This window comes from Tursiops truncatus, chromosome 11 (assembly GCF_011762595.2).
Source record: "Tursiops truncatus isolate mTurTru1 chromosome 11, mTurTru1.mat.Y, whole genome shotgun sequence".
Taxonomy (NCBI): domain Eukaryota; kingdom Metazoa; phylum Chordata; class Mammalia; order Artiodactyla; family Delphinidae; genus Tursiops; species Tursiops truncatus.
This window is the reverse complement of record NC_047044.1, coordinates 41,956,870-41,975,598: the sequence shown is the minus strand read 5'-3', so window position 1 is coordinate 41,975,598 and position 18,729 is coordinate 41,956,870. Positions and strand designations below refer to the sequence as shown.

The 18,729-nt window shown below is 35.7% G+C and overlaps 1 protein-coding gene across 7 annotated transcripts in view; it reads right to left on the bottom strand.

The window, feature by feature from the left end:
• Nucleotides 1-118: 118 nt before the first annotated feature.
• Nucleotides 119-18,729, bottom strand: part of NAP1L1 (nucleosome assembly protein 1 like 1) — a 32,952-nt gene continuing 14,341 nt past the window's right edge. The window contains exons 3-16 of one of the 7 annotated variants that reach the window (XM_019918454.3): nucleotides 18,297-18,382; nucleotides 16,474-16,576; nucleotides 9,220-9,361; nucleotides 8,890-8,970; nucleotides 8,027-8,155; nucleotides 6,662-6,733; nucleotides 5,689-5,828; nucleotides 5,111-5,256; nucleotides 4,998-5,017; nucleotides 3,372-3,494; nucleotides 2,583-2,612; nucleotides 2,022-2,072; nucleotides 937-1,008; nucleotides 119-246 (exon numbers count right to left, since the gene is read on the bottom strand). In XM_019918454.3, coding sequence (XP_019774013.1) covers nucleotides 973-1,008; nucleotides 2,022-2,072; nucleotides 2,583-2,612; nucleotides 3,372-3,494; nucleotides 4,998-5,017; nucleotides 5,111-5,256; nucleotides 5,689-5,828; nucleotides 6,662-6,733; nucleotides 8,027-8,155; nucleotides 8,890-8,970; nucleotides 9,220-9,361; nucleotides 16,474-16,576; nucleotides 18,297-18,382 — 1,159 coding nt within the window. In that variant the 3' untranslated portion in view covers nucleotides 119-246; nucleotides 937-972. Of the gene's footprint in view, nucleotides 247-320; nucleotides 1,009-2,021; nucleotides 2,073-2,252; nucleotides 2,613-3,312; nucleotides 3,495-4,997; nucleotides 5,018-5,110; nucleotides 5,257-5,688; nucleotides 5,829-6,661; nucleotides 6,734-8,026; nucleotides 8,156-8,889; nucleotides 8,971-9,219; nucleotides 9,362-16,473; nucleotides 16,577-18,296; nucleotides 18,383-18,729 lie in introns of those variants that run through there. The other 6 variants (XM_019918457.3, XR_012324287.1, XM_019918460.3 and 3 more) reach the window with 6 other exon arrangements.

Genomic DNA, 18,729 nt, shown 5'->3' with positions numbered 1-18,729 from the left:
GTACCTCTTCCAAAGTTGGCACCCTTTTCAATAATGCGGTAAACTGGGTACATAATTTAAGCTAGGCCTCTGCTTCTACCTGAATTAGTACAAAATTAAGACATTATCTCTGGAGAACTAAAATTATATTTGACATTTTTATTTTAGGCTGCAAAAACAAAAACGAGCAAACAAACAACAAAAAACTTGAAATAGGCTTGTCAAATGATGTAAATTCATCCTTTCCAGGGAAGCAGAAGGTAGACCCTACCACAAAGAAAAGATGCTTAGTTAATGGAGGTTAAATTTTAAAAGTACAGTTAAAATAAAAATAATGAGACTTAACTTCTGAAAATACTAGGTTTTATTCACCTCCCTGTGGTAACCAATAACCATACTATTAGTTAATAAGATTTCTTTATAGTAACTGTCACCTGAAATACAAAAATCCATTAACAATCTAAGTTATCAGGTGTGGTCTTACTGGAAATTCTTAACCATATACTTGTCTTGACAAGTATTGTTTTTTAAATGATGAATTGTCTTAGTATAAGTCACCGTATTTCTGTAACAAAGTAATGAAAGGCACAGCTAGTGCAAGCGAACTTAAACCCATTCAACTACCCGCTGAAAAAATACTTTGGTTCTTCAGGAAAAAAATTAGCAAGACAAAAAATCTGGTTCATTTCACAGTTCTGTTCATTTTCATAACTGTAATCTAGTAGTTACAAGATAAAAATACTCCAGGAAGAACCAAATATGTAGCAATGAACAAACATGCGTGAGAGAATTTGTGCATTCAATGTATCTGGCAGAAAAACTAGTTAAAATGCTAAGTAGAACAAATTTGGTCTTTAAAATATCAGTTCCTTTCCTTTAAAAAAAAAACTTGAGTCTACCAAGAAAATACAAAAACATAAGGCTGTAAGTAAATAATAGTTGTGTTTAGGCTATTACAGTGCAGGTTATCCTCAAGGCCACATACATCCTGCTTCACTGCTGCTTGCACTCTGCTGGGTTTTGATCCTTCTGTTAAAGGAAAACAACAAGTCAATCTATCTTTTTCTACCTGCTTCAATTTATTTTTCAATAGTAGTTAACTATCTTAATTATCACATTATCTCACTGTTCTGTCAAAATTTCTGCCAAATTTAAAAAACTAAATGATGGCAAATTATTTATTCAAATATTACCAAGTCACAAAAATGCTAAAAAATAAAAGCCCCAATTTTACATTGTAGAATGAACTCCATAAAGTGAAAACATTAAGCTATCATCTTAAAATAGCCAAGCAATTTGTTAAGTCATATTACCAATTATTTTTGCCTTTTAATAGATCAGTTATTCTAAAATACTAATTCCATTCATATTTAGCTGTTAACCCCAATTCATGCCTATTAGAATATTTGATTTTTTTTAACTACCCTCTGTTACCTGCTCACTAGGTTAAAGTATCTTCTGGATATTTTTACAGCACAAGCAAATGAATAAATACATTAAAGAGAAACCAGAAGTTCCAAATGAATTCTGATAACATACTAAGCATTCTGTGGGAGATAAAGTCCACATGACAACTTCCCAGGAATAAGAAACTGGGACTCTCAGATATGGAGCAAAGAGATGACTGGGAGAACCTAGGAGTATTGCTCCCCTATTCCTGTGCACTCCTGCATTCAGATGATTTAAAAACTGACCTATGTTTATTATAAGCTTTCCTTTGGGGAGAAAACAACCTAAAGAACACAAGCAATAAGTAATTTTAAGTGCTTCTAAAAAAAACATTTAAAAAAAATGCCCAAGATAATGTGCCATTAAAATAGAACCTAGGGTTATTTCGCCTGAAACTAGGAAAAATAAAGGTCAGAACCAAAAATAAACGTTTCTTAGGAAAGGTGCATTGAAATTACATGTACTATTGAAATGCCAGTGAGGAGAGATTTATTAAAGACTTTAATAGACTAAAATAAACTTTACATTAAGAAACACTAACTCATATTTAACCTGCCTTAAATTTAACAGAAAGCAGCACTAATTTTGCTCACCTTTGGGTCATAGTCTGGATCATTTTCCTCATCTCCTTCTTCTTCCCCTTCCTATATTAAAGTTCAAAATGCATCCATGAAGTAGGTACATAATAGGAAGAAACGGCTCATAATGTAGGGAGAATTTAATACAAGTTACTCTATAAGTCAACAGATTTTCATGATTACAGAGTTTGGTGACAATGCAATTTAATTTGAAAGCTTCTAATATGAAAGATTTCCCAACACAACTTGAGACATCCAGACAGGTTTTATTGAAAAGATTTACTGCAGCCAACGTTGAAAAAGTTTACTGCAGCTTTTGACTTCTTCAAAGAGCTGATAACCCTGCAGCAGAACAGAATTATTTGAAATAAAAAAAATGTTCTGAGTTTTGCAATTTATTTATTGAAACCTCATACATACATTGTTTGGCTGTAGAATTCTAAAACCATATTTTTTTCCAAAAACTTTTTTATCCCATATCACAGAGTAATGATTTATAGCAAAGGAATACATAAGTCACTCAATTTGCTTCTCAATGTGTTAAACAGAATTATTTGCTCATTTGGTAAACATTACCTCATCCGCTTCTTCACCTTCTTCATCATACTAAAAAAGGGAAAAAAGGAGACATTTGAATGACACTAACAAACATCTGAAAGTAGCATTTAGTTAATATCCACCATTGTATCCCCTAATATCTAAAGAGAGGAAAAAATACATTCCCTATAGTGACTGATTATAAATTAAAACACGGACAATAGCTTCAGGAATCACCCAGCTCAGTGCCATTATCTAAACCTGACACTTTAAAAAATTAAAATAAAGAACACAGTACAATCACGGATGAAGTATGCTCAGATAACTATGACCGTAAATATTACTTGCCTGTACAAAAAGGACCTAAAGGCTATGTGAATGATTGTCATTTAACAAGAAAGATATACAAAATATTTGAGAGCAGCCTAATTTTACCTTAATCGTTACTTAATATTCCTATGGATAAAAATTCCATGCTTCCTAATAAAGATTTTTATCAGTAGTAGAAAATGTACAAGGTTACGTTTTGTTTGGTCAAAGATGTGTAATGGATTTACAACACTAACCCAACAAAGTAAAGTTTTACTACTTCAGAGAAAGTAGCCTTCCTAATAGCAGGAAAATAAAAACTACAATAAATGAACCCAAAGATCCTAAAAGGACCTACTTAATTCAAGGAGGTTATCTAAAAGGACATAAGTAATCAGCCTAATTTTGAATTATTCTGTCTTGCTTTTTAACAATTGCATCTATTCATTAAACCTCTCACCGATTCTGACTATCACACCCTCATCAAACGATTTCACTGCTGGATTCAAATTCACTCACATCATCATCATCATCTTCAATAGCTTCTCCAGTAAAGTATAACACTGATCTTGGGATTATGCGCTCACGTAAAAAGTGACCAATTTCAAAGTCCGCAGCAAGGATAGCTTCAGCATCGTCATCCTGTTAAAGAAAAATAAAAGCACAGGATTTAATAACTTATTTAATTTGGCATATGCGAGACTTGGATTTAAATCATATGCAGAAACTCTCAACTTCACTTTTAACTTTAAACTTTTAAAATTATCTTACATGTGCATGATCAAATAGTCTCTACATATGCCCTAGGTTTACAGGTTTTTAATAAAAATAAGTTTAATAAAAATAAGCAGGCCAGTATACATACTGGTTATCGCTTAAGTTTTCTCTAGCTTAAAAGTTACAAAAGCAACTTTGCTATATGACTACAACTTTCTTTTTAAAATATTAATTACTGAAAACACCAACCGGAATAACAGCAAGAAAGAATCTCAGGCTTTTCCAAATAACATTATGTATATGGCACGTAAGACCAGAGAAGATCATTTCACACTTCCTAAAAGACAGCATCCAAGCGTCTGTGTAATGCCAAGTGAGATACTGTCCTACTTGATAAAGACTAAGTCAATCTAGGATTTCTACTTAATGGCAAAGTACAGCACAGAAATGCTGTTGATATTATTCAAAATTAAAATCATTCCATGATACTAAAGTTCTAGTTCTGTGATACTAAACACTGAGTAACTATTCTGTGAATTCCTGAATGTTTATTTTGATTCATCAACATAATCCACTCTAACAACAACAATAAAACACCAAAGGGTCGTGGGGGAAGACTTTGAAGGAAAGAATTCTAATCACAGGCAGAGGTGTTCTATCCATAACTCAAGATTGTGTTGGTACCATCAATATTTCGCAACAGGCTTAAGCCAAATTCAAAACTGAACTAGCCTACCTTGCCTGTGTAGATTTCTTTAAGGCTGTTCCTCATTCCTGGCTGTGTGCTAGGCACATTTCAGTTTTCGGCTATATGACCACATATATAAAACCAAATTTCCATCGGAATAATAACCACACAAAGAACTCTAAGTACAATCTGGTTAGTGTTTAGTAAATAGTATAAATGATTTAATACATTCTATTTTCAATAAGGAAGAAAACTAGTCTTGAAAACTTGAATCCCTCACAGCAGTATTTGCAAGTCTCAGAAGAAAGGACTCTCTTTAGCCTTTCACCATTTCTCAGTAGAAGCACCAAAAGCTATTTTTTTTTTTTTTTTTTTGCGGTACGCGGGCCTCTCGCTGTTGTGGCCTCTCCCATTGCGGAGCACAGGCTCCGGACGCGCAGGCTCAGCGGCCATGGCTCACGGGCCCAGCCGCTCCGCGGCATGTGGGATCCTCCCGGACCGGGACACGAACCCGTGTCCCCTGCATCGGCAGGCAGACTCTCGACCACTGCGCCACCAGGGAAGCCTCAAAAGCATTTTAAATGGAGTAATTTTTCACATGCGTAAAGGTCTTCCTCTATGCATTGCAAGCCTCAGAACAAAATACTAGTAGCAACTATTCTACTCCCTACATTTAAGAACCAGTCCTTTAATTTCATATTTAGTAAACAATTCAACAAATAAATAACAATTCAGCTTACCAGATCTCCACTCTCAGGAACTGCAAAATTGAGAAAAGAAATTCAAATGAATAAAAAGTAAACAAAGCTTACAATAAAACAACCATAAATATCCAAAGTAAAACACTATTTACCTTCAGGAGGGGCAAAAAAATTAAAGAAAGAGTCATTAGAAACTGTTTTGGTCACAGTACGAACTGTCCCACGTCCCTTGTGTTTCTGCTTCTTCTTAATGGTTTTCAAAGTGACATTCTTCCCTTTTTTCCAATCTATCTGGCACCTTCCAAAACAAAGGGGAGAGATGGTCTATCACAATTAACACATTACTTTCAATTGCTAGGAAAGCTGAGATTTTTCTAATTAAATTTCTATTTAATTTCAAATTTAGAGGGGAAATTTGTGCAGCTTTTTGTAGCAGTACAAAGAGAAAATTTTTATTTCTAAACAAACTTTTTCAATAAATATATTTACAATTACCACAAACTCACAATAAATTTAAATGTACACTCCTTTGGAAAAATATCTGTAATGGTCTATGGAGAATTCTAGGAAAATGAATAAGCCCTTCTCAGCAAACGTTTTACTGAAATGTTTGGAGATAAAAATGTATGTATGTACTAAGCAGACACACTAGAAGATACCAAATATCACAAATCATAAGTAAAGCAAAAACAGATATAACACTCTGTTAAAGTAATAAAATTAAACTTACCCTGTACAACCCATAATTTCTGGTCCATCAAAAGAAAAAGGATCAGAATCATCTGGTTCTGACCTCATCCTATATGTCTTTGTCAATACTTCATTTGTGAAATATTCATTGGGTTCAAAGTGAAATTCTAAGACAAAACTCTTAAAAAAAAAAAAAAGAAAGAAAAAAAAAGAAAAATCATAAAAAGTAATTAAATTCCTACATGATAAATTTCAATGCTTCAGTAAATAAAGCTTAATCTATGATTTTTATAAACATATAAAATCTTAAGTGACAAAGTCCTACTCTGGGAAAGAAAGGGTCAGATAAATCCCGAAGTATCTTAAAAGCAAAATGTGGCACAAAATAAACTGATAAAACTTAGTTCAGCTAACACTACTATTTAGTAACATGTTTATGACATAGGTTAGGTAGAGCTGAATAAACTGACCAACCCCCCACCCCCCCATCTCCACAGAGAGGGCTTTAAACCTTAGACTAGAACCTCGCTTGACAGAGAAAAAGCCCAACTGTATCACATGTAATATAAGAACTAATAGCCTACAGAGCCTTTGCCCATGCTTTACATAATATTGATGGTTTTGGAGAGAAGCCGTTGGCTGATCTTTCATAATGGGTAAGTGGGAGCCCTCTAACATTTTTGTTTTATTTAATTCCCAGACACATGTCTTTTAATACAGAATAAGCATTTTCTTATTCATGTTCCTTTGCTATTATTTTTATATACATTTTAATCTAGGATCAAAAATTGACTATATTTCAAAAATAGTTTACAGAGGGAGGAAAAGGAATAAATACTGCATCACAACTGTCAACATCCAAACATTTATTTCCTACCATCAATTAAGTAACAGTTTTAATTTCTTCCCACTCCCATGTCTAACCCTTGAATGTCACCTTTCTTTAGAAAGTTCCATTTATCTACTTGTAAACAGCTAATGCTACAAAATTGAAAATATTTCAAAATTTTTACCATAGGCTGACCAGCATCTGAGAACTTCACTTTAATATCTTTCAAGTGCTTCAGAATAGGTTCATCATGTTCCTTCAAATTAAAAAAAAAATTAATTTGATAAAAATAAGAAAAAAAATTAAAATGAGTATCTGAATGGCATACTAGTGTTCTGTTATTAGACAATAAGCACTTAACTGACAGACATTTTATTGTTCAGTTTTATGTACTATTATGAACCATAAAGACTTAATTCTCCAGGTTATGCCTTATACTGAAGCTAGTTTACTTAGTTCTACTTTCTATCACCATTGGCTGAAAAAAGGTGACTAAATAGAGAACTACATCATTATACAGACTGAATGGGCTGAAAAGTTCAAAATCAAGTCTAAATAATTCATGTTTGCTTTAAAAATGTTTCCAGATCTGGACTTCCCTGGCGGTCCAGTGGCTAAGACTCTGCGCTTCCACTGGAGGGGGCACGGGTTCGATCCCTGGTTGGGGAACTAAAGATGCATATACCACACATGTCGTGTGGTGCAGCCAAAAATATTTTTTAAAAAAAGTTTCCCCAATCATTAATTGCTGCCTTTTCCAGCTGCTTGTTCCTTTTCTACTTTGCTAAAAAGTAGAAATGCAGTAAGCAGTCATTGTTCTGAGACAGTTTCTTTTTCTTGACATTAACGTCCAACGATCACAATACAAGGTAACAAGTACTACAATGCAGATGATAGCGGCTCAAGAAATGATTCAGATTAGGAGAGGCAAAGTTTCCCAGAGAAGGTGACATCTGTGTCAGTTTCCCAGGGAAAAATGACAATTGTTAAAATAGGTAAATATTTTTACAGTATTCTTTTAAAATACAAATGTCCCTTGGAGTAGTTGTTTCAGACTGAAAAGGTCTCTGGGGTAGGACAACTGAAACTCCCCCATCCTACCACCACACTCCACATCTAAAAACAGAAGGCACAGGGATATATGAGAAAGCATCATACAGTGAGATAAGCAATTACCAAAGGGACTATTTCATTATCTAATTTTTGAAAACAAATTATAATTTATTTGATTACATTAATCAGAGCTGCAATTTTCCTTCTACCAATAACAGCTCTTTCAAAACAAAGCAATCATGGGAATTCCCTTGTGATCCAGTGGTTAGGACTCCTCGCTTTCACTACCAAGGGCCCGGGTTCGATCCCTGATTGGGGAACTAAGATCCCACAAGCCGCATGGCGTGGCATGGGCCCTCTCCAAAAAAAAAAAAAAAAAGAAGAAGAAAGCAATCATTCTATAAAAATCAATAATAAAGAGACTAGTCATCAGAGCCATTTAAACTTCAAAGGTTTACCCTTTGAGGTAAACTGGGTTTTTTATGAATAAAATTACCTGAACCATATCACTGAGCAAGTCAACATTCTTAAAAACGGTCAACCAAAATTCAGGAATTCCTTTGGGGTCTTCTTTTTCTTCATCCTTTTTCTCATCTTCAATCTTGGCCTTTTCTTTTAGCTCCTCCTTAATAAAAGACAGCATTCATCATTACTGGATACCCAGATTAGACATCTTGATAAAATTTTTCACATCCCCTTAACTTGCATGCAGTGGCAGAGAACCCAACAAACCCTCAATGACTAATTTTAACATTTAGCCAAAGAAGTTCTAGTCTAATTGTGTAAACACTGCTGTTACCCATACCAGACCTTACTTCCATAATATTTCTACTACCATACCCCTTCCAAAAAGAAAGTCACTAGGACCATGAGCTGTAGGAAAAAAAATTCAGCTTCATGGGAGAGAAGAGGAAAAAAAAATAAGACTTAAGCACAGTAAAGAGGAAAAGCAAAAGAAATATAAACCCTGTCCATTGCCTCACCCATTGGTGCTCTTAATCAAAATATATTCTCTTAATCACCAATGTTAAAACATCAATGCTGGAGAAACAGGTCATGTAACAGAGCACTGGATTTGTATCACAGCTCTGCCATCTGTAAGTTGTGGGCAGGACATTTAGAGACCTCCATTTGCACTTTAAAAATGGGAACAATCCTTTTGTATGTCATCATGAAGTTCAAACGAAAAGTTTATATGAATCTATAAACTTTAAATGCTATAAAAATGCAAGGAAAAGGTGAATTTGGGTACAGGTGGAGTTGGGCTAACAGTGGATCATCTGCACTCACTATCCATCTCACAATAAAGATAATTATTTCCAAGGTATAAAAACACACTAAATTTAAGTTAATACCAACCGAAATTTCATCTTCCTCATCTGGTTTCCATTCACATTCTTCTTCTGTAGGTTCATAAATGGCATTAATGATCTCAAATCGCTAAAATGATTAAAAACAAAAACTTGCATAAAAACACTGGCATCGAAGCTAAAAACTAGATGTCCCTCATTAAGAATGCTTAAAGATTTAATTAATTCATACAACTTGAATTGCTATTATCGATAGTTCTCCCAAATTCCTCTAATAACCATTTTGCTGACAGTTCTAACAAAAGTTTGTTTATATTTCCAGAGCTTTATTATCTTCTTGAATTTTACATTAAAAAAACAAAGTATTAGAAAGCATTACCTTATCAAATAGAGGTTGATAGAGAACAGCATACTTTCTTTCAAGATCATGAACTTCCTCATAGAACTTGGCTTCTATCTGTGCACATTTAACTTGAAGGTTTTTGAGAGCATTCACGCGTCTTTTAACTACCCTAGGCAAGCTGAAAGGTTAGAAAGCACCAGTTATGTAGCACCACAGTAAAACCCAAGTAACACTTCTTTTAGCATACTGAAATTGAAGCATAAAAGTTAGTAACAGCTTTCCTATTTGAAGCAAAAGGTACATTCGAAGTAATTAAAATTCAAGAGATATAAATACACAGACCTCTTGACCATAAAACATTTCAAAAGAGGAAATTTAACCAGGTACAGTAAATTGGTAAGAAAATGTAAACCGTATCACCAACCCTAAATCTTTCATCGTAATTAAGTTCAGCACTGGGCTCGTCAGTGCCGGCATCTCAGTTGTAAAATGCAGTCTAAAAGTTAAAAAGTCACGGACTGGGCTTCCCTGGTGGCGCAGTGGTTGAGAGTCCGCCTGCCGATGCAGGGGACACGGGTTCGTGCCCCAGTCTGGGAAGAACCCACATGCTGCGGAGAGGCTGGGCCCGTGAGCCATGGCCGCTGAGCCTGCGCATCCGGAGCCTGCGCTCCGCAACGGGAGAGGCCACAACAGTGAGAGGCCCGCGTACCGCCAAAAAAAAAAAAAAAAAAAGTCATGGACTAACCATCCTAACAATAACCTGAATAATTTTTTAAAATATGTACAATTGAGGGAATTCCCTGGAGGGCCAGCTGTCAGGACTCCGAGCTCCCATTACAGGGGGCACAGCTTCAATCCTTGGTCAGAGAACTAAAATCCCACAAGTAGCACAGCACAGCCAAATTAAATAAATAAATTAATAAAATATGTACAGCTGACACTTGAAACACAAGTTTGAACTGCATGGGTCCACTTATATGCAGGTATTTTTCAATAGTAAATACTAGAGTACTACACAGTCTGTGCTTGACTGAATCCATGGATGGAGGAATCGCAGACACAGGGGGATGACTACTGATTAACTCCTGTGTTATTCAAGGGTCAACTGCATATTCACCTGTGTCAATTATTAGGGGAAAGAAGGGGAGCATATGTGTTTTTGGAAAAAGAATGGTATCCTACACCGTTATTTTCTTTTTAGTCTCAGTATTTAATTTGGAATTTGAAATTACATTAAATAAGTATGTAAAATTTTATGAAGAGGGGATGTAGATTTTTAAAATAACAGCTTTTCTAAGATATAATTCATACACAATTCACTATAGGGCATAGATTTTTTTTTAAAGGTCATACACACCTAGTTTATGAGCCCCTCAAAAAATGACTAAAATTATGAATCCCTCTACCACCCCAAAATGTTCACACTCAAAAGTTCCGTAAGTTCAGGGAATCTGTACAACAGATCCAAAATCCAGGTTAGAATTTCCTGCCATACACAGATTAGTGCAAAGCAAATTAATTCTCTACTTAACCACTTTAGTTAAGGTAATCAGAAGTAAAAACAAACAAACAAAAACAAAAACCTAAAATACAAACTCTTATTTCTTACAATTAAAATTAAGATGTTGTCAAGGTGGTGAAATAGCTTGGTCAGCTAGCCTCCCTGCAACTCCACATCTCAAAAAAAAAAAAAATCAACCCTGGAAACTTTAGAACCATGAAGCAAACAACTATTTCTCACACACTCACACACACCATCACACCATGAGCAATTTCTGAGTAAGACTGAAGGTTGTCTTTCACTGGTACAGACAGGGTGAGCTGCAACTTGGAAGGCAGGGATGGGGGTAGGTGGGTGGTGGTGACCAGAGGGGGCAGCAGTGAGGACAAGGTGGAAGAAAGCTTTTTGCAGAAAAGCTTTAAAGTTCTACACTTGCCTTCAACACTCACTGCCTGTCCCCTTCACCCTTCACAGAGCCCGGTGCCATTGCTCCTAGGATAACATGAAGAGTTGATGAAAGCTGGACTGGCTCAGAGCCCATAAGCACTCACTCTTCCACCTCCTCCAATCCCGGAACAATGGATTACAACCAAAGGAGACTGGCTCCTCCCAAAGCAGCCAAGAAAACTGCCTGTAATTGTCAGCCAAGTCTGAGTCTGAGGTGACTGGAGCTCTCCTTAGGCTCAACCAGTCCCCTTTCTCTTTCGCCATGAGACTGTTACAGACGGAAGTCTAATCTCCATTCCTCCCTTAATACTTATTACTAGAGCAACTGATATCGCCCAGTGTGCTGGAGGTATAAGGCCAAAATAACTAGACACTTGAAGAGTACTATGAAAGAATGAAATATTTAGCATCTGAAGCATTATTAAACAAAGGATTTAAACAAGAATGTAAATACATTTAAAGCGTTGAAGAAAGATACATCTTAACTCTGAAACAAGACCAAGAAAGCTAAAACAAGGTGGGAATATTAAGTATGAAAAATACAGTTAACTAAAGTAACCAAAAGTTGGACAAACAAGGTATGTTCAACTGAAGAAAAAATCCATGAGGTTTAAAACCTCTTCAGAAAGGCAGCAGGAAAGACAGACAGAAAAGCTATGAGACATGGAGGCACTGGTGCCAAATGAAACAATAGCTGAAAAAGAGAAGGGAGGTGGATATCTGAGGAAATGAGGGTAATGAATTTCTCAGTTACAGAAACATGAAAGCCCTTATTCGAACCACTAGACACGTTAATGAGATTGATGACTATCAAAGAAAAAAGAAAATTCTAAAGATATCCAATGAAAAAGCAAACAACCTACAAAGGAAAAGGTATCAGAGGGATATTGGGTTTCAAAGTGAACACTGTAGACAAGAAAAACTGAATTTTTAAGATATTTAAGAACTTTGAACTTAAAATTTTCAGATATGAAGGCAAAATAAAAACTGTATAAAGTATATGAGGCTTTAGGAAGTATGCCACAGATATTATATTCACGAAAAATAATTTTGAAAAATAATTTTGAGGAAGTAAAAAAAAAACCCAGATGCTATATAACATATGGGTGAATCAAAAATATCTTGATAAATTTTATTGTTGCCTTGAAAGAAAAAAAAAGAGGCCTAGAGGAAGTATATTATTGGTGAATTTAACAGATCAATAGGGGTAAATAAACTGAGGTATTAGGTTATGATCCATTTTACCATAATAACAAAAAACAAAATGCATTAACTTTGAAACCAGCAGAAGACAACTTGATCTTTTCAATGGAAAACAGAAAAGGAGAAAAAAGTACCATAAATTAGATAATAAGAAAAGAGAAGAGCAATTAACTCCAAAACAATACCACTTCTAAGAAATGTAAAGTTTGAAATTACTAATAAAGAAGAACACGATCATACTAGAGTAAGATACAAGGATGGAAAAAGACACGCCAGATAAATAAAAACCATAACAAAGCTGGAGCAGCTATCTTAGTATCAGACAAAACAAAATCTATGACACAATCCACAACTGACAGAATTATAGGATGAGAAAGATAAATTAAGAAGATTTTTTTATACCTTCATCCCAAAAACTGTTAGATCAAGCAGTCAATCAATACGCAAAAATAAAGAGAATCTGAACAATACAACTAATATGCCTAAGCTATTGATTTCGGCATATAAATTTTCATACTTATTCACACAGCATTTATAAAAACAGTTGTATGGCCGTAAAAGAGACACATTAATTTTTTTAAATTAAATGAACTAAGCAGGCAATTAAGAAACTGGGAAGGAAATAGAGCAAACCCACATAAGGAAATAACATTAAAGCCAGAAAAAAAAAGCAATAACAAAAAAAAATGCAAATGGAAAATCAAAACATTAAGATTGAGACAACTGGCAAAACTAATGCAGATACAAAATACAGAATATGAAAGGGAAAAATCAGATTTTTAAAAATATGAATTATACACTAATCAATTTGAAACCTAGATAAAACACATACAGTTTTAGAAGAACATAAAACTCCACAATTGGCACAAGAGAAATTGAAGAGGTCAGTTAGTATGTTATTAAAAAAGAAAAAAAAAAAGAAAAAGGATAAATTCCCCAGGACCTCTAGTTGCCAAATCCCAAAGGCCGAAGTCAATTTTTAGAAGAGTTCCACCAACTGTTCAAGGAATTCCTATCTTATACAAGTTGTTCCAGAAAACAAAGAAAAAAGTAAAAGCAATCTTGTTCATTTCTAGGCAGTTGAAATCTTGACTCTAAAATCAGGGATAGAGTGAGTGAGTGAGTGAGTGAGTGAGTGAGTGTGTGTTTGTGTGTGTGTGTACAGGCACACACAAGCTCTTTTCACTAATAAATAAGTTTCCTAAATAAAGTGAGAGAGAGAGTGTGTGTGTGTGTGTACAGGCACACACAAGCTCTTTTCACTAATAAATAAGGACCCTAAATAAAGTGTGTGTGTGCGTGTGTGTGTGTGTGTGTACAGGCACACACAAGCTCTTTTCACTAATAAATAAGGACCCTAAATAAAATATTAACTGCCCAACTGAGGTTTCCAAAACCATATTTAATATACAATTAGTAGATTCAAAGAAAAAGTCAAAAGACCATCTGAATTGATAAAGGAAAAAAGGTCATAATAAATCACAAACAGACACATTAATGAAGAGATTACATACTCATTCCTGGTTAAGATAAGAAATAAGACAAGGATGCCCATTTTTAATGCTAACGTTTAACACAGTATTGAAAGTCCTGGCTAATGTTACAAAGAAAGAAAAATAAACACGCAGTGTGGTGTAATGTGGAAGATTAGAGTTAAAACTGCCACTTGCAGATAAGATCTTTGGGGCTATGTGAGAAATAACAGAACAAATTACTATACAATAAGAGTAGCAAGGTTTCTGGACACAAGATCAACTTTAAAAAAATAATAATCAGTAGTACTCCTTTATCAAGAACAGCCAACCAGAAAATATAATAAAAAATACTATTCACAACAGCAACACAAATATAGAGGAATTAACCAAGAAGAAAACTTTGTAATAAAAGATACAGAATATGATCTGAATAAATACAAGGATATGGATGAGACAATCTAATACTAAAAAGATATTGGAATTCTTAAGAAAATTCTAGTTTTTTGTTATTTTGAGGGTTTTTGTTTTTTTAAGAGAACCCTGATAAACTTACTCTCAACCATACATGGGATAAAGGGCTACAGATGGTAAGATCAACCTTAAAAGTGTGTTCCATGGTGGATGAGGGGTGGTAGAAGAAAGCAACTCACCCTGCCAGATATTAAGACATACTATAAAGCCAGAGTAATTAAGTGGGACAATGACAAAAGAACAAGCAAAAAACCAATGAAGAAGAGTGCTGCTCAGAGACAAAGGTGTTTGTAAGAATTTGATATACAATAAAGGTGGTAACACAAATAAATGGGGGGAAGCATGAACTGTTTAGTGAAGCATTATAAAGACTAGCTCACCAAAAAAGAAAGGAAAGAAAGATGCCTATTGAATATGAAATACAAAGGTGATCTCTAAAGGGATTAAAGACCTAAAGGTAAAAGGTAAAACTAGTCAATAGGAAATGTAGAAGGAGTAAGGAAAGACTTATCTTCAGAAGAACAAGCCGTATGTCAAAAAATTTAACAAACATAAAAATTAAGGATTTAATAGAGGACACCGTGGACAAAATTAATAGAAATGACAATAGATTATTTACAAAGTCTAAAACTGATAAGGGATTAAAACCTAGAATACACAAGGACTCCTACAAAACAAGAAAAAGACAGTAAACCAGGGCTTCCCTGGTGGCACAGTGGTTAAGAATGCACCTGCCGGGCTTCCCTGGTGGCGCAGTGGTTGAGAGTCCGCCTGCCGATGCAGGGGAAAAGGGTTCGTGCCCCGGTCCGGGAAGATCCCACATGCCGCGGAGCGGCTGGGCACGTGAGCCATGGCCGCTGAGCCTGCGCGTCCGGAGCCTGTGCTCCGCAACGGGAGAGGTCACAACACTGAGAGGCCCGCAAACCGCAAAAAAAAAAAAAAAAAAAAAAAAAGAATGCACCTGCCAATGCAGGGGACACAGGTTCGAACCCTGGTCCAGGAAGATCCCACATGCTGTGAAGCAACTAAGCCCATGCGCCACAACTACTGAGCCTGTGCTCTAGAGCCCATGAGCCACAAGTACTGGGCACGTGAGTCACAAGTACTGAGCACGAGTGCCACAACTACTGAAGCCCACACGCCTAGAGCCCGTGCTCCACAACAAGAGAAGCCACAACAATGAGAAGCCCGTGCATGGCAACAAAGAGAAGCCCCTGCTCACCGCAACTAAAGTAAGCCCACGTGCAGCAACAAAGACCCAACGCAGCCAAAAATAAATTAATTTTTAAAAAAAGATAGTAAACCCCAAAATGTGAATGGGCAAAAGGGTACAAAATGAGCAACCTAAAAGGCTCACTCGCAATCATTTATGAAAGCAAGCTCAACCCATTAGAAATCAGAAAATACAAGTAAAACAAAATGAGCCTGCACCTCTTAGATTGGTAAAAACAGAAAAACTATAAAGCTGAATGATGTCAATTGTTGGCAAGGACACAAGGGTAAAGCGACCTTCACATACTGGATATAGGCATTGCAGAAAGCACCTGGAAGTACTGAAGGTCTACATATCCCATAATTAACAATTGCACTGATAAGTACATATCCCAAGAAATTCCTACACAGCTCCTTAAGAGGACATACACAAGCGTGAACAACATCACAACTGAATTCGTGTTGATGAAGCTTGGAGACAAACTGGATGACCATCAAGGAAAAAGCATATAATAAAGCATGGTGGACACACATCACAGAGTACCAGGAAACATTTAGAAGCTAGAAACTAATGACGAGAGATACATATAGACAGCAATGTGGAGAGATCTTAGAATTATAAAGTTATGTAAAAAATTATAAGCAGAATAAGATATTTGGGCTATTATTAGTGATTTATATCACCAATGAAATAAATAAGAAATCTGTATTTCTTTTAATTCTGTGCATTTCTAACAAATCTCAGAAATGATTTAAGATCAGTATACTCCCTACGGAGATGAACCAAAATAAACTTTAAAAGACCAACTCTAAACCTGTACTCAGCAAAATTTTAAACTCCCAATAATCCTATACTAGATACTAATGAACACTAGCTTTCCATTGTGACATACATTAAGTCCCAGATGGCCTTAAAAATATACACCTGCAATGTTGATTATAGAAAGATAAATAAGGACTATGAAAAAGAAGAACTTGTACCTTTCAATGTATCCTGTTGGTGTTTCTACCAGACCATCAAGTCTTTCTTGAAGGGCTGCAAGAATCTGAGGATTTTGCATCATCTGAACAGTCAGCTGACGCGCTTTGAAAAAAAAAAGGGCATTGAAAGAAGGATTTTATGAAAATGTATCATGCTATTTGAATAGGACAATCCAATCATGAAACTTTCCTGACTAGCTCATAAATCGCTGGTATGAGTAGAGACGAGCAGCAAGCTAAAGAAAATTCACTCTAGGAAAACCCAGTGTACAGGAAAAGTTCAGATTCTAATGATGTCTAACGTACACCATTTCTCAAGGCCACTGCCACAACTACTATGAACATTATCCTTTCTTTTCCTACTACCTTGTTTTACCCACCTTGTGTTTTGGGAAGCTCAAAGATTCATCCAGATGCCTATCTATGATCCTTGATAACCCTTTGAAGTCAAACAACACATACAAGAAAACTGCAAATACAGTGACAGTTTCAAGCCTGGGACAAAGATGGTCAAATGAATCTGAACGTTTCGTTGATGCTTGTATAATGTGCTTGTGGGTATCTGAACAGAGAAAGTTAACAACTGAGATAGTCAAAAGTTGTAACTAAAGCCAAACAAAATTTGGTTATTAATGGCATCTAAAAATTATATTAAATCTAAAAATAACCTAGATTTATGCAAAACAAATTATTTTGCTATCTTATTTCCTCCATCAATACAGACTTCACCAAAAAATTACGATTAATTTTCCCAATTTGTTTTTAAACATCAATTTACTTCTAATACTGATTTTATTATTGGATGAGTACAGCTGTGATAACCAACATGCTTTCAGAAATACCAATACTGGCCACTAAAGATACAGTTCTGTATCTTTTAAAAAAACGCTGCACAATGAAAGCTGAAGATAGAAGTTCAGCAGTCTTTTCAGAATAAACCTCATTCTGTCTTAAAAATGAGAAGTTGAGGGGCTTCCCTGGTGGCGCAGTGGTTGGGGGTCCGCCTGCCGATGCAGGGGACACGGGTTCGTGCCCCAGTCCGGGAGGATCCCACATGCCGCGGAGTGGCTCGGTCCGTGAGCCAAGGCCGCTGAGCCTGCACGTCTGGAGCCTGTGCTCCGCAACGGGAGAGGCTGCAGCGGTGAGAGGCCCGAGTACCGCAAAAAAAAAAAAAAAAAAATTGAGAAGTTGAGTCATCTGGTACGTTGATATTCTTGGCTCCTAAGCTACAGGGCATATCCTAAAGCAGTATAATTCCCCACTACCATTATTACCCCCTTTAAAAATAATTTGCTGAAGAAAATTTTGAAATGATTTTGTCTACATTTAATAAATGTCTCTTTTTGATCGGTTGGAATGGATTAAAAACAGACATACACACTACGTATTTTCTACATATTAAATACTAAACATTTTCAAATAAGTCTAAGCTAGTGTTATTTAGAAGCACCACTAGAAACAACTCCTACCACCACCTATAACGTACCTAAATTGAGACATATCTCACAGGCAACTGTTTGACAAGCTATGACATCACTCCAGCAGTAGAGCGTACACACAGTGACTTCTGCTAGGTCACTACATCCATTCCCTCCTCGCTTACTACCACTCCTCTCCATCTCCAGCTCCCTCTGCCCCTCCCTTCCTCCCTCCCTCCCTCCCCCCTCCCCATCCCAAACATACATTTACACACAAAACTGTTACTGCAGGTTTGGCTAGTCAGTAAAGTGGACAAGTATCCAAAAAGAGAATGATATTTACTACTACCCTCCAGAAGACACGCGCCAGCAATCACTGGCTCCTGAAGGAATTTAAAATAATACCTTTGATTTTTGTTTCTTCACCAGTTTCTTCTTCTTCTACTTCTTCAACATCATCCAAATCTTGATCAAGTTCAGACTGTTCTTTGCTATAATATTATAGTATCACACCAAGGTTCAAATATACCAATTACCCAAAAAAAAAAAAAAAAAAAATTATAGAAAACTTCAGTTCATTTTCTAGGTGAATATTCCTCTTTCAAAAATATGAAGTAGGAAATCCAAAGGGTGATTCAGTTTTCTAACTTCATATGTAAACAAGGACAAATTGGAAATACTTAAAATTTCATTTAAAAGCATATGGTCTAATATAAAGTTTATACTCTAAGCTTTAAAAATGTGGTTTGACAGGTTGTGATTCAGAGGATGTAATGTCAGAAAGTATGTGCTTTCTACCCAAATCCATTGGTTTCATTCTTCCTAGTAACAGCACTCT